Source organism: Scardinius erythrophthalmus, assembly GCF_964197995.2.
Source record: "Scardinius erythrophthalmus genome assembly, chromosome: 5".
Classification (NCBI taxonomy): domain Eukaryota; kingdom Metazoa; phylum Chordata; class Actinopteri; order Cypriniformes; family Leuciscidae; genus Scardinius; species Scardinius erythrophthalmus.
In genome coordinates, this window is record NC_138225.1 from 34,378,630 (window position 1) to 34,405,438 (window position 26,809).

Here is a 26,809-nt window from a genome sequence, read left to right on the forward strand (position 1 = left end):
GAACTGATCCCAAACCAGCCCAAATTTTGTCCACCCGCCCAAACCCTTTTTTATCCGCACAATCAAATTCAAAACCGCCCAATTGGGCGGGAACCCGCCCAATCTGGCAACACTGCCCTTTTCTCTTCAGAGAACCTGTTGCTATCCACCGAACCAATGTTGTGGTTCTAACGGCACAAACTTGAATGTCACGGCCGAACACCACTAGGCTTTTTTAGTAATCACACAATAACTTGACAATTTAATTAAAATGTTACATCAATATAGGCCTACATATTCTTTTTACTTTTTTGTATGTGAATTTCCTGGTAAAATGAAGGTAAAAAAAATATTATTTTATATTTCATTTTGCCTTTCCACGGACCACCTGCAGTACCCTCACGGACCACTAGTGGTCCGCGGACCACAGTTTGGGAATCGCTGATTTACATCACACTCTGTAGGCTCGTGGAAACACTTCTCTATGGGATTTTCACAGCCTGCAACCTGATACTGCTGTTGTCCTCCAGCAATCAGCTGTCAGGGTGAAAAAAAACAAACGCGACAGCTGTCTTTGCGAAAGAAATAGAAAAAACAAACAGCAGGAAACCCCCCCTGGTCTCCCTGCCATTTCTTTCTCTCCTTCTCCACACCTCATCCCTCTTTTCTCTCTTCCCTTACAGCACTCCTTTTGTGCCATCCACAACATCCCTCTCAAGTTCCCAGAACACGTTCTTAGAAACCAAAAACTGTCCCAAAAATAAACACAGTCCCTAGAGCAAACAACACATTGAAACATTTTCACAACCGAATCACATCTATCAAAAATGTTACAAATGAAAAAAAATATGACAGAGTGTTATCTCTGTCATCTCTTTTACCTGAGCCTGACTTTTCGATCCCATCACGCAGATGAACACACCAACTTCAACAGGAGATTAAGGTCCCTATTCACAAAGGCTCCAAGCCACACATGTGCCACAGAGGACTCCATCTGCAGTACATTCATTAGAGGCTAAGCTGAAAGGAAGGCTACAAGATAAGATCTAAGAGAGGATACATACAGACAGTCTTTGTCCCTCCGAGGAAAGAGAGAGTGCAAACATCCAGTCACAGAGATGAAGTGTCCACACACTCTACCCTCTCACTGCTGCCACTGCCACTGCTGAGTCTGCCTCTGGTTTGCTGCCCTATATGAGCGGGAGCCCGCCTCGCACACGCACACACACATATGCATCCAGTGCACGTAGCAACTAGCTGTCAGAAGAGACAGGGAGGTTTTCTGCTGAACTTCTCAAATATCTCTCAATGGCAAGGTATACACACTCATATTATCTCATGAGCTGCTGGTTTTGATATAGAAAAATATGGACTTCAGGATACTGTATTGTAAATTCTTAACCGCACACACAAAGTGTAAAGTAGCATTTTTCAGGACTCTAGGGATGAAGTTTAATGAGCTGCTGTAGAGCATTTAAGGGTCAGAAAGCCACTCTGCAGTCTCAGAGGACAACTGTCACCATTTTACCACTCCTGTCCTCTCTCAGCCCTTATCACTCTTTCTTTTTCCTTGAACACCTCCATGTACAGCACATTTTCACCAGACATTTTCTCCTCTTCCCTTTCGAAGGGATAGTTCACCCAAATTTGACAATATTTACTCACTTTCATGTCTTTCCAAATCTGTATGTTTTTTTTAGAGCGAAATCCAATAAAGACAACCAGATATGACACACTGATCATGCCTATCAAGCCACCCTAGTCCATTGTTTTGTGCTCCATATCCCAAGTCTTCAAGCATTTTTGGAACAGTCCACGTTGTTATTAATATATTTGCTGCAGCTCTCAAATTTCATCATTCATTAAACAATTTTAAACAGGCATGTTATACTCATTCATATCACGACATCAAATGACATCAAAACCATCTTTGTATCTGAAGGTGTACACATGTAAGATTTAAGCACTTTAGCCGAGGAGAAAATGATCAGTCTTATCCAGTCACAAATCTATCATATAGATGTAGCAAACTCTTTTCAAAGATTCGTCAAAAATTATCTTTAGTGTTCCCAGAAAAAAACAGCATGCAAATTTGGAAAAATATATACACATTAAATATATACATTATATTTACATTAAAAGGATAATTCACCTAAAAATTCTGTCATCATTTACTCATGTCATGTGGTACATAACATATTTGGCTTTTTACTAGTTGTAGTCCTAGATCTATTTCTAGTCCAATTTTTCTCACTCGCTTTCCCCATTACTCACTTGGACTGACATTACTCTCCATTACATCCTCCATGCTTTTATCCAGTAACATGCTCTCTGCTCCAAAACACCACCGAAATGAATTATCCCATACATATTTGTGAAAATAACTAATGTGCTCTATGCAGGTGCATAATGACTGGCTCAAAGAAGTACCAAAACTGAGCCAAAATGGTTAATTGAATTTCCACTGAAAATAATTCAAGCTGAACCATGCAGGCAGACTGTTATCGCTTCTATCTGCACAAATGTTGGAGCAGCAGTTTGTCCCTTTTCAAAAAGATAGATGCTGTTCTGACACGTTTATTGTTCAATTCAGTGAAAGATTAATTCAGTTTCTTTCAGATAAAGTAAGAGTCAATTAAAAATGTACGAAAACTCAACACAACGGTATGATGATTTTATTTAGGCCCACCACTGTTGACTGTTTACATGCCATCATTTCACGTTTGTGAAACATTATACACAAACATGGCTCCATATCCCTCTGAGGTCGACAAACGCGCGGGCGCGTTTTGCTGGATTTTCTCCACATTGTAGCACTATAAACTTAAATTACTCAGTCATTTATGGTCATACAGAAAAAAGAAATATAAAAAAAGAATCTGTGGTATTTCTACTTTTGTATGTGTCCATTTCCAATCAAATCAAAACATTGTGCTTTTGTAAAATAAAGAAAATAAACAGTGTGTGCGTTCTGCCTCTCCGTCGCGGTGAACTTTTTTTTCTTGAGCACGTCTATAAACTGAAACAAAACTCAGCGAATACTTGTCACACATTTATGAGCCATACACCTTTATAAACATTTAAGTGTGTACTTTTAAATGATCGGATTCAAAACGAAAACAAATATTCTCTGTTTAAGTAATTTGTATAAAACCAACAAGATGTCCAGCTTCTCAAACGCTTCCTAATTATTTTTTAATTTGGCCACGCCCACTCGCGCAAAAGAGATTCACATGCAAATCTCCACATGGAACGCAATCGCCCTCATTACCTCAACAACAAAACACTTCACTTCACTTTTCGTCGAGTTCGAAAGACGTGCCTGAGCTTACATTGGATTTACATCAGAAGAAGAAGAACGATATTTGAAGACAAGAAAGATAAGGTAAGAAATTCTTACATATTAGTTTGCTATTGTTGCATAAATGTCACGTTGCAGTTGAACTGTTGCTAGATATATGGTGAATATTATAATATTTAGACCCGTGTTTACTGTTACTGTGTTTGTGGATATCTGCTCAAACGTAGATATGTATATGGTAGGCCTAACCATAATGTTTTATATTTGAGCGCGATCGCGTTTGAATGTATCATATTTTTGATCGCGATCGCGTTTTAATGTATCATATTTTGGGAAAGCAAAACGCTCCAAATGGCTTCATGTTTTTACTATTATCTCATTTCATATCATCATAACGAATGGAAACATTTGAAGTAACATGATAATCAATATATTTTTCTCTAGCTTGGTTGTTACTGAAATCTTTTTGAAAATATATATAGGCTGCTATATTGTTATTATTTTATGCAGCACTGCGCATAGCCTATGCCTACAAGGCACAACAAACCTGGTGGTGTTCATTATATAATATATTGTTGGAAACATTTGTGTGAGTGTGTGTGTGTATTCTGTGAATTTTAAAAAGCAATTTTATCAAGAAAAATCTAAAATGTATTCCCAAAATCGTGCAGGCCTTTCTCTTGATATCAGTATGTTCCCTTTTTTTTTTTTTTTTTTTTCAGGGCCCAGATGCCACTGAGTCCTGCTGCCTTCAACATTCACAGTACATGTCTCTTTACATGAACATGGTAAAGTGAAAATCAAACACCTTGGAAATGAAAGGTATGTACAATGTTTTTAGGAATGGCACAAAGGTCTCTTTCTTTGGATCATTGTTATCAATAAGTGCTTTTTTGTTGTGTATCTTTGGATTATGTTGTGTTGTAAATAAATCCAAACAATTTTAAAAGCCATTCTTTTTTAAATCTCCTCATTCTTTGTGCAAGGTTGGTCAGAATGATGGGCCCTGATAAGCTCCTAATAGGGCCATTAGGGAGGTTCTTTGTCTTTCTCAGGTGTGGAAAGCTTTCATATTAATGAGATGATCCGCCCCTTCGCATATTGCTTTATCACACAAAACACGTCGTAAAATTTTTAAATCAATATATTGTCTTCTCTGAATGAGCATTCAGGGTGATTCTCACATAGTTTTAGAGCAAATATTCTAGGCTACGTCATACAATTTTCAAAAGTCTTGTGAAGAAATAATCAGTATGGGTTTCATGACCTTATTTCAGTGAGAATTTATTTTTGTATTTTCACAAACCACGCATAAATGTTATTATCTCAAAACTACAAACTTTTATATACATGCTGCTGATATATTATTGTAGCAGAGTTTGTGCTGAATACAGTGTAATCAGACTTAGCCATGAAAATGTCACAAGTAACAGAAATAACCACAAATGTCAGAGCATGTCAGAACACCTCCAGGGCCCAGAAAACAGCTCAGACCTCTGAGGGATATATGACACTAAGCTAACAGCTACTACAAAGATAATGGATATACGTTATCATGTCAACTTTAAGACAATAAAAAACACATACTGAAACTAACATTGTGTCCAATATTTGGAAATCAAGCATGTTCCTAATATTTAAGGGTAAATTAAAATACCATATGGTTAGGTGTCTCCTGCACCTTACTTCTGAAAATACTTGTTTTTTTTTTGTTTGTTTTTTGTTTTTTGTTTTTTTAAATAATGACATGTTTTCCTTTTCCTTAAGTTTTCATTTGAACAGTGATACAGTATGAAATGAGAGATTTATGATTTCAGCAGGTTACAAAATGAACTATAAATAAGCCTTATGACCCTATGCCACTGGTTTTTATAAATGTATTAATGTGACGGCTATTTTTTGAGTTCCCACCACACCAGCACATAAACATATAAAACTTATCTATATTAAATGGCACTATTTTTGAGCTAACGATTTAGCTTGAAATGTACATAATTACAGCTATTTAATGACCTGATCAATAGTGCTAATCCCACAATCTGCATCTACTCATTGAAGCCTCGCTAAACTAATGCCACCATAATTACAACTTTTATGGGCTGTATAACTGTGTGCAGGATCTGTAAGAGGCCATTAATCACAATTAATCTCTCCGATCCTCTGCCCAGGTGTTCTTGAGCAAATGGATTCCTGTAGAAATGCCTCCACAGAGAGATTGTGGGTCTCCCACATCATGAAAATGGGTCAGCCCTGGTGCATGGAAAAACCCACACCTATGACTCGCATTGGCTGCAGAGGATGGGATAAGAGAGAAATAAAGCAAATGCACTTTGATTAAATGGAGGTGGTTTGATAAATAGTGTCAGTGAACACAGACATAGTTGGACATCTCACGTTATTTTAGGTCAAATGTATTCCACTGACAAATCATGACATTCAACAAACTCCAACACATATGAATATATGGCAATTATGTAAGTAGTACCATGGTATTCTTTGAAGTACCTCATATGACTTTAATTTGATGGATGCAAACTAAAAGTTAATATTATTTCTAATAAATCAATGAGATGTCAGTGCAAACACAGCTCTGAATTATGTATAATTCAGTATTTCAGAACACACAGTGTTTTTAGTCTTTTGAATGGCCATCGGTCATCACTAAAATGACTAATCAGTAGCTTTTGTGATGTAGCAATCATAGGATTTTTACTGCAAGCTAGTGGTGCACAGTCTAGTATAGTTAAAATTACAAGTAGAGCTTTTTCCGTCTCTTGATTGAGGATCCCCTCTGACCCCAGGAACCCAGTGCCACATCACAAGAACAGAGATTCTCAGAGAGCCCATCTCCACTCAAGTACTCTTACATAAAGTAATCAAATTTTCATCATGTGGAACTCAAGTGTCCTCTCTGAATCTCCAAATGCTGCTCTCCTCTATTATAAAAAGCAGCAGATGCTTTTAGAGTCAAATAGAGAGATGTACAACCTCATAGACCTTTCTGAAGGAGAGACCATGTGTATAGCTTTTCCTATATAGCTCATTAAGTCAGGAAGAACAGAAGGAAATATCCTGTAATGAGGAACACTGGAAACTTTGGCACTGTGCTCAAGACATCACTCACCACCAGCTCACTGTTTGATGTGCATCAAAACCCAGCTTGAAAAACAGGTAAAACGATTCCTGTGTGTTATTTTTGTTTGAACCGTCCACCTTTCATGAATGGCTTGTTTAAATACTAATGAAACATTTCCATGTATATGTCATAAGGAAAGTCTTCATTAGACAAATACTGACAAACCTCTGCAAACCAAAACAGGATAGTTTAGACCATTTAAAGGAGAACTCCGGTCAATTTTAACATTTTTTTGTAAATTTGGAGTGCTGTCAATACAGAGAACAACGACTAAAATCGGTGTTGCCTACACCATGTTATCCTCTTTTTAAAAATTGCACCCTGTTGACTTCAATGGGGCAAGTTTTAAACCAGCTTTTAGCCTCTTAACATCCTTGATGTGTCATTACAAGTGCCCAGCTAATGTGAGTGATTCCTTCAGAGTGAACACGGGTGAATCTGACTGCAGTAGATGTGAAAGATATTAATAAAAATGATGTTATTTCAGCCAGCTCACATACCTGTATTTTCTTCCTGTTTTCGGTTGAAGTCCATAGTAATCGATTGCCGAGTTCACGCACGTGATCATAGGTAACGTCTCGGTTACGGATGTAACCCTCGTTCCCTGAGTAGGGAATGGAGACGTTACGTCGGATGACGACGAATGGGGTTTCGCTTAGAAATCATATCATCTTCGAGTATATAAAACGAGCCAATGGCAATGAAATGCCATGGGTCTGCGGAATTTGCATAGCGTAACTCCGCCCCACCCTGGGGGTATATAAGGAAGTGCGCTGGCAACATGCAGATATGTCTTCGCTGAGGAGCCGAGACTGAACTCAGGCGTTCCAGCGGTACAGCGGAAGTGGCAGGGAGACGTAACGTCTCTGTTCCCTACTCAGGGAACGAGGGTTACATCCGTAACCGAGACGTTCCCTTTCGTTGTCACTCCGAGCTACGTCGAATGACGACGAATGGGGTTCCCAGTGTAATCACGCCACCTCTCGACTGTCTACCAGTGCCCTGCGTAAGTCTGAGCTCCCTGTCGTGAGACTAGCACGGACGAAGGAGTCCTACTTAACACAGGAATACCAAGGTACACTGGGAAGCATATCCAGTGGAAATATGCAATCATGCCCAACCCGAAGGGGGGGACTTGGAATACACATATGACCCCGAAGGGCTGCATACGGAATAACACTGGGGTGTCCAGCCGCAGGTGGAATATTTCAACCCCAGGGGTGGCAAGGTGGCTTGCCAAGGGAAAGACACATGCTCAAAGAGGCTTACAGTGGAATACACATGTGGGGGTCACCCAGAGGGGGAACCATGCACATGGAGGCACCTAGCCAAGCGCGAAAGCTGCCGGTGGCATAACTCTGGCGTTGACGTCATCAGTGCTGGAGGAGACTCAGGGCTTATCAGGCTCACCTGAGGAAATATATCGCACGTATCCCGTCCGTGGAGAGGAATGGCGAACAAGCGAAGACACCTGAGCAGAATCTCTTACCGGCTAGTTGAAGCGAGTACATGAGAAGAAACTGGCTCCACTCGGAGATTATAGAATCTCGCGAATGTGTTAGGTGTCGCCCAGCCTGCAGCTCTGCAGATGTCTGTTAGCGAGGCGCCATGCGCTAGAGCCCAAGAGGATGCCACACTCCGGGTGGAGTGGGCCGTCACACCAAGGGGGCATGGTCGACCTTGCTGCTGGTATGCCAAAGCAATGGCGTCCACTATCCAGTGAGACAACCTTTGCTTGGAGAGAGCCTTTCCCTTCAGCTTCCCACCATGACAGACAAAGAGCTGGTCTGAGGTCCTGAAACACTGCGTTCTGTCTACGTAAGCACGGAGTGCGCGTACTGGACAGAGCAGTGCCAAGGCTGGGTCTGCCTCCTCCAAAGGCAGCGCTTGCAGGTTCACCACCTGGTCTCGAAAGGGTGTGGTGGGAACCTTGGGCACATATCCAGGCCGGGGTCTCAGGATCACGTGAGAGTTAGCCGGTCCGAATTCCAGGCACGCTTCGACAACCGAAAATGCCTGCAGGTCCCCTACCCTCTTGATGGAGGCCAATGCAACCAGGAGCACTGTCTTCATAGACAGGAACTTAAGCTCCACTGATTGCAGAGGCTCAAAGGGAGCACTCTGCAGGGCAGTTAAAACCACTGAGAGGTCCCAAGAGGGTACGAGGGGAGGACGAGGAGGATTTAGTCTCCTGGCTCCCCTCAGGAACCTGACAATCAGGTCGTGCTTCCCTAAGGATTTACCATCAACTGCATCGTGATGTGCGGCAATTGCGGCAACATACACTTTCAGGGTGGAGGGAGACAGCCTACGCTCCAACCCTTCTTGCAGGAAGGAAAGCACGACACTGATGGGGCATTTCGTGGGTTCTAGATTTTTAGAAGAACACCAGTTGACGAAGAGGTTCCACTTCAACGCATAGGCATGTCTCGTGGACAATGCTCTAGCGGAAGTGATGGTAGCCACCACCGCTGGTGGTAGGGTACTCAAACCTGCCTCATCCCGTCCAGGAGCCACACGTGGAGGTTCCACAGATCGGGACGAGGGTGCCATAGGGTGCCCCGTCCCTGAGAAAGCAGGTCCTTCCTCAGGGGAATAGGCCAGGGAGGTGCTGTCGCGAGGAGTACTAGTTCTGAGAACCAGGTGCGGTTGGGCCAATACGGGGCAACCAAAATTACCTGCTCCTTGTCCTCCCTGATCTTGCGCAAGGTCTGCGCAAGAAGGCTCACTGGGGGAAACGCATACTTGCGGAGGCCCCGCGGCCAGCTGTGCGCCAGTGCATCTGTGCCGAGCGTGCCCTCGGTCAGGGAATAATACAGGTCGCAGTGGGACGATTCGTGGGAGGCAAACAGGTCTACCTGTGCGTCCCCGAACTGATCCCAAATCAGCTGAACCGTCTGGGGATGGAGTCGCCAATCTCCAGCGAGAGGCCGAAGCCGAGACAGCTCGTCGGCTGCCTGGTTCAGGTCTCCCGGGATATAAATGGCACGAAGCGACCTCAGATGCTTCTGACTCCATATGAGGAGGTGGCGGGCGAGTTGTGACATACGGCGGGAGCGCAGACCACCTTGACGGTTGATGTACGCTACAGTCGCGGTATTGTCCGATCGGACCAGTACGTGTTGACCCCTGAGCAACGCCTGGAAGCGGTGCAGGGCAAGACTTACAGCCAACAACTCGAGGCAATTGACATGCCAAAGGCGCTGGGGTCCTGTCCAGGAGCCCGCGGCCGCATGTCCATTGCACATGGCGCCCCAACCCGTGGTGGAGGCATCTGTTGTCACAACAACATGCCTGGACACTCGTTCCAAGGGCACTCCGGCCCGAAGAAAACTGAGGTTCGACCACGGGGTGAAGGTCTGACGGCAGGTCGGAGTCACTGGAACTCGGAGCGTGCCGTGGTGCCATGCCCACCTCGGGACTCGATCGCGAAGCCAAAGCTGAAGTGGTCTCATATGAAGCAACCCGAGCGGCGTGACAGCCGCTGCAGATGCCATATGCCCCAGGAGCCTCTGAAATAGTTTCAGTGGGACCACACTCTTGCCCTCGAACTGACGAAGGCAAGTCAGCAGTGATTGCGCGCGCTCGCTCGTAAGCTGCGCGCACATGGCGACCGAGTCGATCTCCATACCAAGAAAAGAGATCCTCTGCACGGGGCAGAGTTTGCTCTTCTCCCAGTTGACCCGAAGGCCCAGACGAGCTAGGTGCCGGAGCACAAGGTCCCTGTGTTCGCAAACCTGGTCTCGAGAGTGAGCTAGAATTAGCCAGTCGTCGAGATAGTTCAGGATGCGAACCCCGTGTTCCCGAAGGGGAACAAGGGCTGCCTCGACGACCTTCGTAAAGATGCGAAGAGACAGGGCTAGCCCGAAAGGGAGAACCGCGTACTGGTATGCCTGCCCCTCGAAAGCAAACCGTAGAAACGGTCTGTGTCGAGGAAGAATGGAGACATGAAAGTAGGCGTCCTTCAGGTCGATCGCTGCAAACCAATCCTGCGGCCGTATGCACTCGAAAATGCGCTTGGCCGTGAGCGTCTTGAACGGCATCCTGTGAAGGGAGCGGTTCAAGACGTGCAAGTCGAGGATTGGCCGTAACCCACCGGATTTCTTCGGTACAATGAAGTACGGGCTGTAAAAGCCGGACCTCATTTCGGCTGGAGGGACAGTCTCGATCGCACCCTTCGCCAGTAAGGTAGCGACCTCCGCTCTCATAACCGGGGCATTGCCACCGACCATAGTGAAGCGGACTCCCCTGAAGCGGGGAGGAGACCGCGCGAACTGAATCGCGTAGCCGAGCCTGATGGTCCTCGCGACCCAGCGGGACAGCCTGGGAAGCTCTAACCAGGCTTCCAGGAACTGTACCAGCGGGGTCATACGGACCACAGATGTACCCTCGGTGGTGCAGCGAGGCGGAATGACCGGCCCAGGCGTGGGTGGCATAGCGGCCCGGTGCGGGGGCACGGTCATTAGCCGCGTCCTGCCAGACGAGGCCAGGGGAGGACGAGCGTCCCACTGGGGCGTGCTCTGGCAGGGAGCTGGCGACAGAGGGGGATGAGAGTGGCGAGGCTCGTGAGCGGCGCGCACTGTCATCCGGACACTCTGTGTGCTCAGAGATGGGGAAGTGAGTTCTTTCTTTGACCACAAAAGGGTGCTGCCCGTCGTGGGACGAGCTGCGGGGTGGGAAAAACCAAGGATTCCCCCACCGGGGGAAGGAGCGGCCCTGCTACCGGCTCCTGGGAAGAGCTCATCGCCATCTCTGAGCAGCCCGTCTCAGGAGCGCCGCTTGGCCTGGCGTTTAGCGGGGCACGGGGCGGGAGAGGGCTGTGGCGCCTTCCTACGGCGTCCTCCACGACGCGACCCGGATGGAGGCTGCTGCTGGGGCCGTGCGGGAGGGGCGGGAGCCGTAGAAGGGCGCCCTCGGCGGCGAGCAGACTGAGGCCCCTGTGCCGACGGCTGGATGGAGGCAGCAGCTGGCCGTCGGGGCAGGACATGTCTGAGAGCCTAAGTCTGCTTCTGGGCGGTCGAGAACTGCTGGGCAAAGTCCTCAACCGCACCGCCGAAGAGGCCAGCCTGGGATATGGGAGTGTCGAGGAACCGGGTCCGCTCGGCCTCACGCATATCGGCCAGGTTGAGCCACAGATGTCTCTCCTGGACCACGCAAGTGGACATCATCTGACCCAGGGAGCGTGCGGTCACCTTCGTCGCTCGGAGAGCAAGGTCGGTGGCGGCACGCAGCTCATCGAAGAGCGCTGGGTCAGTCCTCCCCTCGTGCATGTCACGCAACATCTGGGCCTGGTAGACCTGGAGTGTCGCCATGGCATGCAGTGAGGAGGCCGCCAGCCCCGCAGCTCTATAGGCCTTCGCCACAAGCGTGGAAGAGAACCTACAGGCTTTGGAGGGGTGCTTTGGGTCCCCGCGGGAAGAAGCACTCTGAGGACACAGCTGCATCGCAACAGAGCATTCAACCTGGGGAACCCCAGTGTACCCTTTGGCGGCCGCCTGATCGAGAGGAGGCAGGGCGGAGGAGGTCGCCGAGCGATCACGAGAAGACAATGGTGCCTTCCAGGACCTCGTGACCTCCTCATGCACGTCCGGGAAGAAAGGCATTGGGGACGCACGCGCGCTGACGGGGATCAGCGGCGGCACCCAAAAACCAATCGTCCAGCCGCGAGCGCACCGGACCAGGTGGCGGGGACCACTCAAGCCCAATGGCCGCGGCTGCCCGGGAAAGCATGGCAGTCATCTCGGGATCAGACTCGGGCAATGCTGGCACACCCGAAGGTGGCAGCACAGCCGAATCCTCACTTCCCAAGGACTCTTGCCCACCCTGTGATGCAGCGATCGACATCGAATCTTCCTCTGGAGCGCCAAATGAGATCCGTGGCAAGTCAGAGGACTGTACTGCGGGCTCATTTGGACCACTCGCGGGTTGCACGGCACTAGAGGACGGTGTGGAGTGTGGAATAGTCGGCGCTTTGTCCCACACCGTAACCCTCAGGTCACCCTGGCCGCCAGCCGAAGTACTAGCTCTCGCGGAGCCCGTAGATCGGGGTGCGGATGAGGGGACTCTACCATGAAGGTCATTGAGTCTCGACCGTAACCGTGCGATGGGCATGTTCCCGCAATGGGAACATGACTCCTCCACAAACGCTGCCTTAGCGTGCTCTAAGCCCAGACACACAAGACAGCGATTGTGCCCATCAGAGTCAGAAACAATTAGACCGCAACCAGAAGTGCACGGGCGAGGCATCTTTAAAAAGACGTGCCGCGTGCAAGCTCTTTTAGAAAGGAGATTTCTCCACAAATGTTGAAGCGATCAGGGAGATGAACACACAAACTCTGGCAAATCACTGCACAGATAAGCAGGGAATGTGCACTCGCTGGAACTCGCTGTCACACCAACACTTGGAGAGAGGCTCGTCTCGAAGAGAATGAAGAGATGAATCTCAGGATTGGCTGTGGAGTGAAGTACATCAACTTGGCTCCGAAGCGAAAACATATCTGCATGTTGCCAGCGCACTTCCTTATATACCCCCAGGGTGGGGCGGAGTTACGCTATGCAAATTCCGCAGACCCATGGCATTTCATTGCCATTGGCTCGTTTTATATACTCGAAGATGATAGGATTTCTAAGCGAAACCCCATTCGTCGTCATCCGACGTAACTCGGAGTGACAACGAAAGGGAACTAAACCTATGCGTGTGAACTCGACAATCGATTACTATGGACTTCGACCGAAAACAGGATGTAAATTTGTATTTGTATTTGGTATTTGCGCTGGCTGAAATAGCATCATTTTTATTAATATCTTTCACATCTACTGCAGTCAGATTCACTGTGTTCACTCAGAAGGAATCACTCACATTAGCTGTGCACTTGTAATGACACATCAAGGATGTTAAGAGCCTAAAAGCAGGTTTAGTACTTGCCCCATTGAAGTCAACAGGGTGCAAATTTTAAAAAGAGGATAATACGGTGTAGGCAACACCGATTTTTGTCGTTGTTCTCTGTATTGACAGCACTCCAAATTTACAAAAAATTAGCTCAATGTTAAAATTGACCGGAGTTCTCCTTTAATATATATATAAAAAAAGGTAAACAAAGTTCCATTTGTTAACATTAGTTAACTACAAATACTACATTAATAAAATAAGGAGCTGTACCTGTTAATGTTATTTAATGTACCTGAGCTAATGAACAACTATATTTTTATTAACTAAGTTTAACAAAGAATAATAAATACTGTAACTGTAATACTCTTATTTAATGCTCATTGTTAGTTAATTAATTAACTAGTGTTAACAAATGGGAACTTATTGTAAAATGTTACCAAGTAAACTTATTTCCACGAGGGCTAACTGACTGGCTGTTGCACATCTTAGATGAGTAAGTGCTCAACTAACACTAAACCATAGGTCACCAATTACATAAACAAATGTAGTTATAACAAATACACATATTTGAGACAGAAATCAAGAGGAACACTGCTTGCCATGACAATGGAAAGCCTCTGTGGAAGCAAGCGGCAAAGGAACAGAACTGTCTAGGATTGTCCAGACTTTGTTGGGAAGAAAATGTAGAGGCTGCAGTTCCCCTGGGACTTCTTGGAGCTTTAATTGAATGCCCCTGCACTAAACTTATCCTAAAAGCTGATAGGTCAGTCTGTAGGGTGCACTGAATGGTTCACTGAAGCATTAAGGCACATATTTGTCCTTGTAGCACCTTATGTGATGGGACAAAGTGAACCATGCAAGTGAACGGTGCCTTGTGGTATCATCCCAAAGAGGCACAAAATCACTTTCACGGACCTTTACCTTGACTGTTCCAAGCTGGTGGAGTGACCTGCCTATCTCAACCCGAGCTGCTGAGCCTTTAGCCATCTTCAAGAATCTACTAAAGACGTATCTCTTTTCGCCAACATTTGACTCAATAATACTAACACTTACTATATACTATATCTATTATATATATATATATATTTTTTTTACTTGCTACGTGTGCTGCACTGGTCTAGCTGAGACTGGTCACGACATTTGAAATAAAATGTAAATGTACAAAGTCCAAAGGCACAGACAATAAACAGTAATTGCCTGGGAGCACAGCCAATGAAACAAGGAAACTGTGCAATGATTGGCAGAGAAAGAGAGAGATAGACAGAAGGTCAACGAGACGAAAGAGAGGATGTCATGAAATTCTAGGTTATACTTCTTATTGTGATGATTTTTAATTGGAGAATTCTGGGGCCAGGTTTCGCTGAAACCACTGCAAAAGTATATAACATACACATGTCTTTTATAGGGAATGAAATGAGCCTTATTTTCACTGATGCAGCATGACATCTTGTCAGTTCCTTCAGTTTCATCTGACATTTTTCAGAGACACATAAGGTGCAAAGACATAAAAAAATGTATTATATTGAGGTATGGAGGTTTGTTGAGAATAAAATAAAAATGGTACCATAGGAATATTCACAGTTAGATAAAAACTACACACAAAAATAAAAATGTCCATATGTGTATTAAGTGATGAACATACAGTACATGATTTAGACTTTAGGCTTTAATTTACATCTAAACAACAATCGACACACACACATAGTAGGCATTTGAAAGTATGAAATTTTCATATCACGATAATTGCTAAAGCTTTTATCGTGGTATTGAAAGTCCAAAACGTGAGTGCTGGTCCAGCCCTTAACCCAACCCTTAGTGGGGCGTAAGCATTGTACGAAAGCATTGTATGGGATTGTATAAATTCATATGAATTTCCCATCAATTTACCAAAAATGTAAGTTAGTTACGAATATGTTGGTTTACGGATAGATTCAACCCATTCTGGTAAATTTTCAAAAGGTTTTCTTAATATCAGGAAAAAGATTAGAATGTTCACTGTGCTATACATTCACCACACAGACTCCCAATGTAAGTGCATTACATGACGAAACAGATGGACGAACTGAAATATTTTTCTATGGTAATCGACAGCATGCCACAGATGATGTCAATTGAGCTTAAGCTTTATTTAACCCAGAATAGGCTATTCCTTTAGAATGGTGTATGCATTATGTGAACAGTATACTGCAGCACATACAAGCACACACAAGTAGAACATCCTACTTCTTTATGAGCAGAAATGTCTTAGACATTCATATGCACACCCACACCAACACATCAGTCAGTGCTTGTCTGGAATTTCACAGCAGGGACGAGTGCACAATGCATCTACAAAACCAGTGCATTTGTGCAAATCAGAAAGCTTAAAAATTATGCCTTTGGAGAAAGCATTTCAAGGTAGGAAGGCTTTAAGGCACGTCCAAATCCAATGTTAACTTAGCTTCACTTCCTTTCTCCTTAGATAACTTCGTTTGATCGATTTTTAAAGGCATCCTTCGCTGCCTTTGATATTCCGCAATGCTGTGCTTTTCATTCAGCTATAAAAAGTAAATGTGGCATCTGAAAGTTGCGTTTGCTGGAACATTTTTGTGTGTAAAAGTATGTTTTTGACCAACATTTTCCCACTTTCGATGTCGTTTCTAGCGAGAAATTACTATTGTGTAATTAACCAAAGCATTGCCACAATACCAAAATTCACAGCAGCAAATACCTTTTCTCCTTAAGATATATTTACTGTCTCTAGTTCAGAGCTCAACAGAGTGTTGTTTTGTTCTGTTTGCACATTTTCAGTTGACCCAGTTTTCCCATGTGTTTCTTTGATTCATCTCATTCACCTGTCCCTTTAATTAGTACATAAGTCCTCATTTGGTTTAGTATTTCTAGTCCCATGTTTCTTGAGTTCTTTGTCCTCTCTGAATGTCATGTTGGTGATGTGTTGGAAGCCTGTTTCTCCCTGAGTTATTTGGATTAAGACTGTTCTCTTGTTATTTCGTCTTTGTGAGTACTCTTTGGCAACATGTCGCGACACTGAGACTAGTACCAGTTTTTAGTTTCCTACAAGGACCGAATGCAGTAGCACTTCCTGTGGTCCACCTCCTGCGGGTACATGATGATATCAGAGTGCTCAGAGATAACGGCTGTTTCATTCATTGTGGATGAGGCACAGAGAACTCGCAGACCATGCACACCATGTTCCCAGAGCCTCCAATCCTTTACCTGCTGATCTGATATGTCAGATGTAATGCTAAAAAAAGGGCTGCTCTTTTATCATTTTTTTTTAAGTCACAATGAAATCAGTATTGCCAATTCTTATTTTGTTATGCAATATTGCAGTATTTATTATAAATTGTCCATTCACATCATTATTTTTTTAATTAATTTGCCCTCGTGACATCTCTTCTGTTCTCTTCTCTGATGATGTGAGGCCAGGACAACCTGTTTCTCACATGAGATCACACCAATAACAAATGACAACAATCCACAGATCCAATCAATTACCAATGGACAAAATGAAGCCTTGTATTTGTTCTTGTTCAACAAGCTGATTCACTTAGATATTTTACGATAGAGGAGAAAAGACTATTGCAACTTACGTTTCAAAATGACTTTAGCACAGGTTAGAGAGTCAAGAAGTGCAGTGAGTGTATACATTTCTCTGTTGCCAAACCTAAAAATCAACATATATTAAGTCAACTAAATCAAAAAGACCTCATTTAAATTCCATTTCAAAATTCTGTTTTTAATTTTTTCCATTTATTTCAGACCATATTTAACATAAATGGTTCATACAGCCTTATTTTCATTATTATATTTCATATATGTTACCCTGGATCACAAAACCAGTCACATGTCGCACAGGTATATTTGTGGCAATAGCCAACAATGCATTGTCAAAATTATCGATTTTTCTTTTATGCCAAAAATCATTAGGATATTAAGTAAAGATCATGTTCCATGAAGATATTTTGTAAATTTCCTACCGTAAATATATTTTAAAAAAAATTTGTGAGTGAATGCTGCACAATCGCGAACAAAAATTAGCGGTTATTAATGGTTTATTAACATAAATTAAAAAGGCGATTTTCTCAGTGTTTCGATTTTTTTGCACCCTCAGATTCCACAGTTAAATGTACAGTTAAATCTCATATTGTATTTTCAGATAGTTTTGGAATATTTTTTCTCTCCCCTAATTTGTCACTACCGAAACAATAATAAATAATTTAATAAGAAGGCTTATATTAAACTATTAAGGTTTTGTTTACATCTACCTTGTAAATATATTTTTTGCTATTTTATTAAAAAGTTTCCACAGGTATAACAATTACAATTTGAACACTATTTCAAGTGTACAGTAATTTATGAGATTTGTAGTATTTCGAATCCAATCTTTTTTTTAAAAAGGCATAAAGTTTATCACTGGTTTCAAAGTGAAGGACTAACCAAACACCATAATAACATCTTAGCTGATAGTTCAATATACTTTATTTTTGACAAAACATCCCATGTTTCGGTTATGACTGCACATTTTCGGGAGTGACGGTAATGTTTTGGTAGCGATGATATCACATTACAGAATTTTATCAAACCTACTAAAACACTACCTACTCTAAAACATTAATGATTTGCATAACTGTACTAAAATTTTGTTTATTTCTTCCAAATAAAGGATGCGTTCCCTTTTGTCACTACCAATACAATGATGACATGTTTTGGTCGTGACTGTTTCGGTAGTGACAATTTTAGATACTTTTGAGCCTAGCTCAAAGATGATAATCAGTATATGGTTACCTAACACAGTTCTGAACAGTTGTACACACACAAAAACTAAATTTGATTATTTTTACATAAAGTTTCATGATTTACAAATAAATAAAATATATTTATTTATTTATTTTTCGAACTTCACTTTTTAAATAAAAAAATGTAAAGATATGTTTAAAAACAACAATGGAAAAAATTGCAAAAATGATTTCAATAACATTTTCACAATTTGAAATTTAGGGCTTAGGGTTTGGGACAGTCACCTCCCAATTGAAAGTACCCAATAAATTATGATTTTATATATTAAGCTTACTGATATTTTAAATATTATTGTTGGATTCAATAGCTAATAGTAGGATCTTAGAAAACATCTAAGATTTGGATATCTTAAATGCTTTTAAATGTGTTTTCTGATTGTGAGACAGAAGTTTGCACCAATTCTGTAGAATGACCAATATAGTACAGTCATCTGTAAATATTTTGTGTAAGGTGATAACGTGCTTAATGAGAAGAAACCTAAAATGCTTTATAACCTGCAAATATTCATCCTCTGCATTTAACCCATTGAAGTTAGTGCACACATAAGGAGCAGTGAGTAGTGAATGTGTTATTTTTGCACAAATTATTGCACTTATCTTTCATATGAACATACTGTGCAGTTATTTTGTCAATTTAAATTTATTTTTCACATAAAGATGATTTTAATACATCAGTTTTGCTGAACGGTGAGCATACACCTCTGAAACTAATGTAAAGATAATAATGAAGATATTATAGAGGGGTTTCCCCACTGCTCTCAAAATTTGCCAGATACAATTCTGAATTAACATCCATCATGAATTAGATATGACACAATTCAGAAAGGGGTCAAAAGCTCCTCTTAAGCTTATCTACTTGTATGTCAGTTTTTAAAAAACATTTAGTTACAGATTGGAAAAGACAGCCTTTGACAACTTTAGTTGCCCCCTGGCTTTAATGAGTTAAGGTGAGGAACAAGAGAGCGTCTAGTGAAGCATCAGATATCATAAATACTGCCAGCCTGAAGCCTGCAGTGCTGCGTGTGTGTGTGTGTGCGTGCGTGCGTGCGTGCGTGTCTTTAGGTCTTTAGTGGGCAGTGAGTGAGCATTCAAATGACTGCGCCTGCACTCTCTCTCTCGAGGTTAAACTAATGAAAGTGGCAAAACAAGTATCATCTGTCTTCTGTGCAACCTCCGCTTCAGCAAACAATATCCTGAGAGGATCACTGTAAATATCAGCATGAACACAAAGATAATTTGCAGTTGCATTAGACTCAGCACAGACTCTGCATAGACCTGCTACACAATCTTTTCTGTCTCACATACCAGTTCCATCAAGTTCATCAACATCAAACAAGAAATGTGTTCCTACCGATTCATATATATAGTGGCAAATAACCTGCTATGTGTTATGAATAAATAAAAATAATGAAAATAATTAGGAATGCACCCAAAAGAAAATCCTGGGCTGAAACCGAAAATTCAGGATGCACTTGGCTGACAAACGAAAATAAAAAATTAATTAATAATCAATTAATTATTCAAACTTATTTAAGTCAACACTCACTTTTTAAAGTCCCCCTGTAGTCAATAATTATATCTCTTAAAACTCATCTTTGATCACCAAAATAACATATTTAAACATTCTTTCCTTGAATAGCTTGCCTCGAAATAGCTTGAATGTAACTCTACACACTTGCCTCATTTAGTATACACGGTTCTATGAATATGCAAATTAGCCTCCACTCACTCACACCAGCTCAGAGATCCACTCGTTGTCGATCACACATTGTCCTGATTTGTGACAAGGTAGTTTGTGAGGTCAGAAACACCAGCGATTTCAAACCCTGTTTTTGAGATTGTCTTTGGTTCACTGCAGTTTAAGGAAAAAACACTCAGAAATAGTTTTGACATGCATTTGCACATGGTTTGTCTTAAACATTAAAAACACCACATAGACATATAAACAACATTAAAAGCTTGATTTTCACCACAGGGGGAATTTTGCGCAAAGAGAAGGTGTGTTCTGGCGCAAACGTTCCCTGGTGCTATTTTGCAGGTTTAGAAAACAATTCCGCCACTGACCAGGAAAAACCTATTCTAAAGTCAGTTGCGCAGGTGTTATTCATATGTAATTTTAAGGGCGCATGCTTGGCCATAATGTAGCGTGTGCACAACGCGCATACACTTTGCTTATCTCATCTAGGCCTACACACTGACGCAGCAGTTCTCATTTTTAGAAAACCATACATTATTACAAGGAAAAATTTTAACACACGAGGGAAATCGTCGTGTCCATGTAGATGTGAAAAAATAGGCATAAATCTAGCTTACACATTTACCCAAATTATTATAGCCTACGCCTGTTTAACCGAAGCTAATTTGGGTGGGCTTCTCCTATCCCCAATGTCACTTCTCTGTCTTTTACGCCCTGACGAGAACGTTGGTCTCCTCTGCTGTGAACCGCTCGTAATGTGCGCCTGGCAAATCCGCCGTTATAATAACTATCCGTCATGGAACAAGCGCGTCTGCTCTTAAAAGGGAATGTGAGATGTCGCTCTGATTGGTTTATTTCACGTTACGCCCAAACCACACCTATGAATAATGAAGCTACTTCAGACCAACCCATTTTAGATTTGCGTCGGGCGCAAGAGTCATTTATCCCGCCGGTATAATAGCAACAGCGCCCAAGTCCAGCCCACAAAGTTACTTGGGTTTCGCGTTTGATACTTGCGTTTCAGATAGGGCCCAATATGTTAAAATAGGGCCCAATATGTTTATAATATTTATAATATACTGCAGCTTTAACTGAGCCACTACAGTGATCTGTCACGCCATTTTAAAGAGCGCCAAAACAACATTTATAGTTTCAATTTTGTAATAAAATCATCTGAATTTAATGCTTCATATTAAAAGTAACCAAGCACAACATTTTTTGCGAAAAAAGTTGCAAAAGTAAATGCAAAAGTAATTGCAAAAGTATTAATATTGTCAATCCAAAGCTAGTTATCCACGTCGTGTGCACAAAGACGCTGAACACAGTCAAAACAGGCCATCTGCGAAGAGCTAATTAAATGTCTGTTTCGGTCACTGATTTCGGATCTCCAAAACCCTTTTGGCCCAAAACCGAACATAGCTGTTTCGGATGAAATTTTTCAGTAGCCAAAATTTCGGTGCTTTCCAAAATGACATTTTATAGGTTTGACAAAAACAATCAAAATTACGGCCCTGACTGGAATCACTTAAGTATAGCCGGGTCACTGTCTAGTGTGCTTGTGAATAAGTTAATTCTTTACGCATTCGTTCTAGTGCAGAGTCAAAAATCTTGTTTATACTCAACATGTTATATTTAACAAATAATCTTTAAAACCCCTCAACCAACAACAAACGAGACACCGAGATATCTGTGGACAACCCCCGAAGAGTAACTAACACCAAGGCATGAAAAGTCATTTATGACCAAAAAATTCTTAAAGTAAAACACACATAGTGCCCATAAAAAGGACTCTTCCACATTCATTCATAGGAAACCTTCTATGAAGAAATATGCTTTCAGGATGTTGTGTGTATGGTTTTTATTGTCTTGTATAGAATCTTTTGTATTGTATTTTGGTTGTATGCATGCTTTATGATAGAACCAACAGTTAATGTAACCTCACCTATGTTTGATATCTACAGATCTGCATTTTGATGAGCTAAATGATTGTGTATAATATTCTATGCAGCATAGTATTTCAATAATTTTTAATAGTTCTTACATTGACACCCAATCCAGCAACACATGAAAATTAGTCAGCTTCCAAATAAAGGAAATTTACCCTCTGGAAAATTGCACCTTTCCAGTTGGTCAAGCCAGTTCCCAAGAGGCGTGACCTCTGTTGAAATTAAAAGCCAACTTCACAAGTTCCTCCCTCTCGTCCATCTTCCACTGTTTGCTGTGCGAGGTCACGGGCTGGCAGGCCCAACACATCGAGCAACACATGTCATAATTTCTTCATTCAACGTGGAAAAAAGTGATTGCAACTTCAACACAATCAACTCACGGAACCATCTAGACCTTCTTCGGAACTTCACAGACTGCTTCGACTGCAAAGGCACTGCAAGTATCGTACGTTTAACGAGGTGTTTTGAAATCAGAGACTGGTGGTTCTTTTCATATGGTTAAATTACTCTTTTACATAGCCTTAATTTCCGGTTTAATCTACTTTCACTTTTCCATTTCCCTTGCGTGCTTTGTGTGTATTTGTTTGTTTAGATTAGTTATGTGTTCGTGATTTAGTTAATAAAACTTTGTGCACAATACATATGAGTTCCCTGATTCTGATTCTGCCTGCAGAATAATGTCACTTAAATGATTCCTGATCTTGCTACATGCTCCAAGCGCTGTAACATGCTAAGAACTAATTATTTGTATGTGGCCATGAAAAATACTCTCTCTTAGAATGAATAAATAATCAATATCGAGTGTTTGCTTGACAACTAATTAACTGAGTGTAATATTAATTTAGCTACATCAAGTTCATCTAATTAATCGATCCAAATATTAATAATTAATTATAACAAGTTATGATTAATTATTAATATTTCCCCTTTGAGCTAATTTGCTGCATTGTTGAATTATTCTCTGAAATGACAGGCAGTAATGTGGAGAAAACAGTGAGAAGTACTAGTTTACTGAACATCACCATTTAAAAGTTTGGGGAGTGTAATTTTTTTTAAAGAAATTAATACTTTTATTCAGCATGGTTGCACTGATTTGATTAAAGTGGCAGTAAAGTAATTTAGAACGCTGCAAAAGATTTCTACTTCAAATTAAGTTTCTACTTTCTACATTTCACAGTTTTCACAAAAATATTAAGCAGCAAAAACTGTTTTAAACATGTCAATCTATCAGCCCATCGCCACCAGATCAGCACGCTCCGCCCACTCGTTCACTCTCCCCGGACTACTGATTCAACGCACCTGCACCTCCTAATCAACCTGCACTATATATACCACACACAACCTGCCCACCATTGTCTGGTCTTGTTTAACACGTACAGACTCATTTCTTGCTGCAATGCCATCAGTCTTCAGTCTTCAGTCTTCAGTCTTCAGTCTTCAGTCTTCAGTCTTCAGTCTTTCTTGAGCAGCAAAAAAGCATTTTAGAATGATTTCTGAATGATCACGTGACACTGAAGACTGGAGTAATGATGCTGAAAATTCAGCTTTACGTCACAGAAATACACAAATTGCATAAAAATATTTACATTAGTATTTGTGACCAGTCACGGAAAGTAGGGACACAAGTTCTGGGGCATTTTTATTTATTCACAGATTCTGAAAGTGTAGTTTCCAAGATTTCCAACAATGTGTAACACATGCAAATCTGATAATATTTGGAGAAGTTGTGGCCATTTGAAGGTAGGCACTCAAAAAAGCTGAAAGGGGAGAAAACCTCTCTAAAGATTGTGAAGTTCTCACCTCTCTCTCCTGCTGGGAGTGACAATAGGGCTCATTTACATATAATTTAGATAAGCCATACCCCCTGTAAAGTTGTAGAGCAGAAAGGTCAGGAAAGTGTGCCATCAAAGAAAAAAGAAAAAGTTTGCAAACAGGTAATATATAAATAAATGTCTCTTAGCATCTACCCATAAAACTGTATAGGCAACTCTTATGTACGCTGAATAAAAAATAAGATAAAGACAATGTTCAAATCAAAAACAGGATGTGCTATGTGATATATATATATATATATATATATATATATATATATATATATATATATATATATATATATATTACAGTATGAGTATGAATCCAAGTATGAATCAGAATCAGAATAGATTTTATTGCCATTGTCAATGAAAGGTTTCACAGACGAGGAATTTTCTTCGGTGTACTCATGCAATTCTACAAATAAATAAAACATCTCCAGTTAACTGGCAGAGCATTAATTTCGTTCGTTTTTTAAATAAGAGACTAGCGCTGAAATGTGTTTTTTAAATCAAGTGATCAAAGTGCTCGTTGTCGTTGCGATCAATGGCGCGGATACAGTGTTTTCTCGTGTGGCTCACGCACACACCGCACTGTCTTCACTCGGACGCGCACTTCAATCCGTTGCGGATACTCTCTATTCGTTCTGGTGAAACCACAAAACATAATGCAAACGTTATAAAGAAAAAAATAACCTAAAAGAAGGCGGGTTCGAACTCAGACCCTCTGACACGGCTGGTGAAAGCTCTACCACTAGACCATTAAGATGCACGTAAATTAAACAGGTAGATCTAAGTATTGGCACTGACAACATGTATTAAGCTACATCTCATTACAGTTTTTCTCAGTCGCTTTGGTGCATTTCTCACATCACTATTTACATTTGCACAACAGTTAGTTCAACCTCCACAACATTTAGTCATTTGTGCACATCATAGTAGCAGTTTCTCATTCCTTCCAACAAATTGCAAATGCTTTTGGACATGCATCAATTGCTTTCATACAACTCTCTGCTGTTTTATAACATTATCATTTGCTTATGTCATGTCAGTCAAAATTAACTATACTTGTGAATGCTGAATAGTCATTCCATATAAAACTAATAGTCCTCATTTCATTGCTTGAGTCATTACATACAAAAATGTTGAACTAGCTGTCAAAATTTGTCATTTAAAAAAAAAAAAATCCTGAAAAAGTCTCCTAAATTGAACAATTTGCAATTGAGCAAGAGATGATATTCGCTGTGATGTAGATTACTGTAAATTATGTGACCAGACAGAGAGGAACGTCTGGATGTGCATGAATGATTACAGTACCATGTATGTTGTATGTTCAGTTCCAATATGTTCTGCAATATTGTGTACAGTTGTGCACAGCTCTACCCAAAGGGAGTTTATGTTTGTTGTAAATAATGGTGTATTTTTTCTTTGCACAATGCTGTGAACAAATTAGAATTGCAAAGAGCATATGCAGTAAAAATGTGAAACATACATATATTCAGTGTCTTGTACTCAGTTACCTCATAAATACAGTAATGTGTAACTTTACTGTATTTTTCAAATGGCTGTGCAAATAGTATTTAGTGCTGTATTGAGCATTTTCAGGTAGTGTCACCAAGATCTGACTTTTATCATTGGAAAACATTTACAGAGTAAACTGTCATAATGAAAACACGACTAAGCCATTTGACTATCTTGTTCATAAACGATGGTGTCAGGACTTTTTATTTTGATGACACTGACACTTTCATTGACATAAATACTTGCTTTTGAGGAATGGGCTATCCATTTTGAGCAAGTGACACGCTTTTGCAGGTTATCAACTAGGTTTTGCAGTTTGTACTATTTGTTTTGAGAACTGCATTAACTGTTGTGCAAATGTAAATAGTGTTATGAGAAATGCACCAAAGCGACTGAGAAAAACTGTAAACGACAAATTAAACCCCATGTAACCTACTATTTAAATCGATTGCTGGACATCGTAATGTTATTGGCGTCCATCTTCATTGAATTTTGAAATCAGACAGAGCCGGCCAGAGCGCTGCATAAAAGCCTAAGTAGCCACGCTGTTCCCTTGGAGGGCGGGGGCAATAACAAAAGAAACAAAAGCCGGCTTATTCAGTATGGAAATACGCACCGACAATGACACGCCCCTACTGCGTGCTAGAATCTCCGAAAACCAAGCCGATTTCAACCTCAAAATGTACGCTTTTAAATATACCAATACTGCTATCTCAAACATGGAGAGGCTTCTTTGTGATCTCAACTAACAGATTCTGCAAAAAAACGAAAATCACCAATTTTGAAAAAAAACGCTTCTTTCTCATTTTGCTCGAAAGTTGTGCTGCCGACTTGTGTCCCTGGTTTCCGTGACGGGTCACATTTTACTAGCCTGGGTGCCAGCCCGAACCCCGCCCACAACACTTTTTGGTCGGGAAGTTCGGTCTGGACTCGATCCGTTGAGGAGTAATTATGCTCGGCTCCCAGAAGGCCGAGCCAATCAAATTGCCAGGGCGGGCTTTAATCGATGATGGACAGATGATCTGCAGTTACGTAATCACCCACGTCACCAAAGAGCGCTTGGGTTGAATTGGTTTTCAACAAAGATGACTGCAGCTGGAGAATTGAGATGTTTAGATTCCGCTATCGCGTCTGTTATAAAAGAAATCGACAGCGCATTAATTTTAAAAGGTGAACAGAAAACCGCAATCAAGGCATTTGTCGATCGGAAAGATGTGTTTGCTGTCCTTCCTACGGGATTCGGCAAAAGTTTAATTTATCAGCTGACTCCGATGGTCGCTAAGAAGATGGGATGCAATGAAAACCCTGTGGTCATTGTGGTTTCTCCTTTGGTCGCACTCATGGAGTGCTTTACTATTACTTTACTCATTACTTTACTACTTCCGTGTGTGCAGTTGAGCTCTGTTGACAACTATGTGTCGCTCAACATGCGTCACTTACTGTGTTGCTCTGATTGGTTGTAGGTCTATCCAATTGAGTGCAGAGTTTTTTTTTTCTGGTTCGGTTAAGACACGCCTCATAATCAAAGCCCTATGGAGCAGCATCAGACTCTCATTCTGCCTAGAATATGAGTATGACGAAGTCAGGCTACACTGTAAACCCAGATTTTGTTTCTAATTAAACTTACGAGTAATCATTACTTATTCTTTTATGTTTAGTAAAAACCTGCTATCATTACTAAACAACATTAGTTGTTTGCACTATTTAGCTGAAAGATTCATTGCACTAATC

The 26,809-nt window shown here is 41.6% G+C and overlaps 1 protein-coding gene across 5 annotated transcripts in view; it reads right to left on the reverse strand.

Annotated features, from left to right (window-relative positions):
* LOC308690498 (multiple C2 and transmembrane domain-containing protein 1-like) overlaps nucleotides 1–26,809 on the reverse strand; it is a 207,048-nt gene that overhangs the window by 146,378 nt on the left and 33,861 nt on the right. For 2 of the 5 annotated variants that reach the window (XM_081364986.1, XM_081364985.1), the window contains exon 1: nucleotides 1,044–1,146. The exons of the other annotated variants lie outside the window; for them this stretch is intronic. In XM_081364986.1, the coding sequence (XP_081221112.1) occupies nucleotides 1,044–1,085 (42 nt within the window). In that variant the 5' untranslated portion in view covers nucleotides 1,086–1,146. Of the gene's footprint in view, nucleotides 1–1,043; nucleotides 1,147–26,809 lie in introns of those variants that run through there. 5 annotated transcript variants of the gene reach the window in all.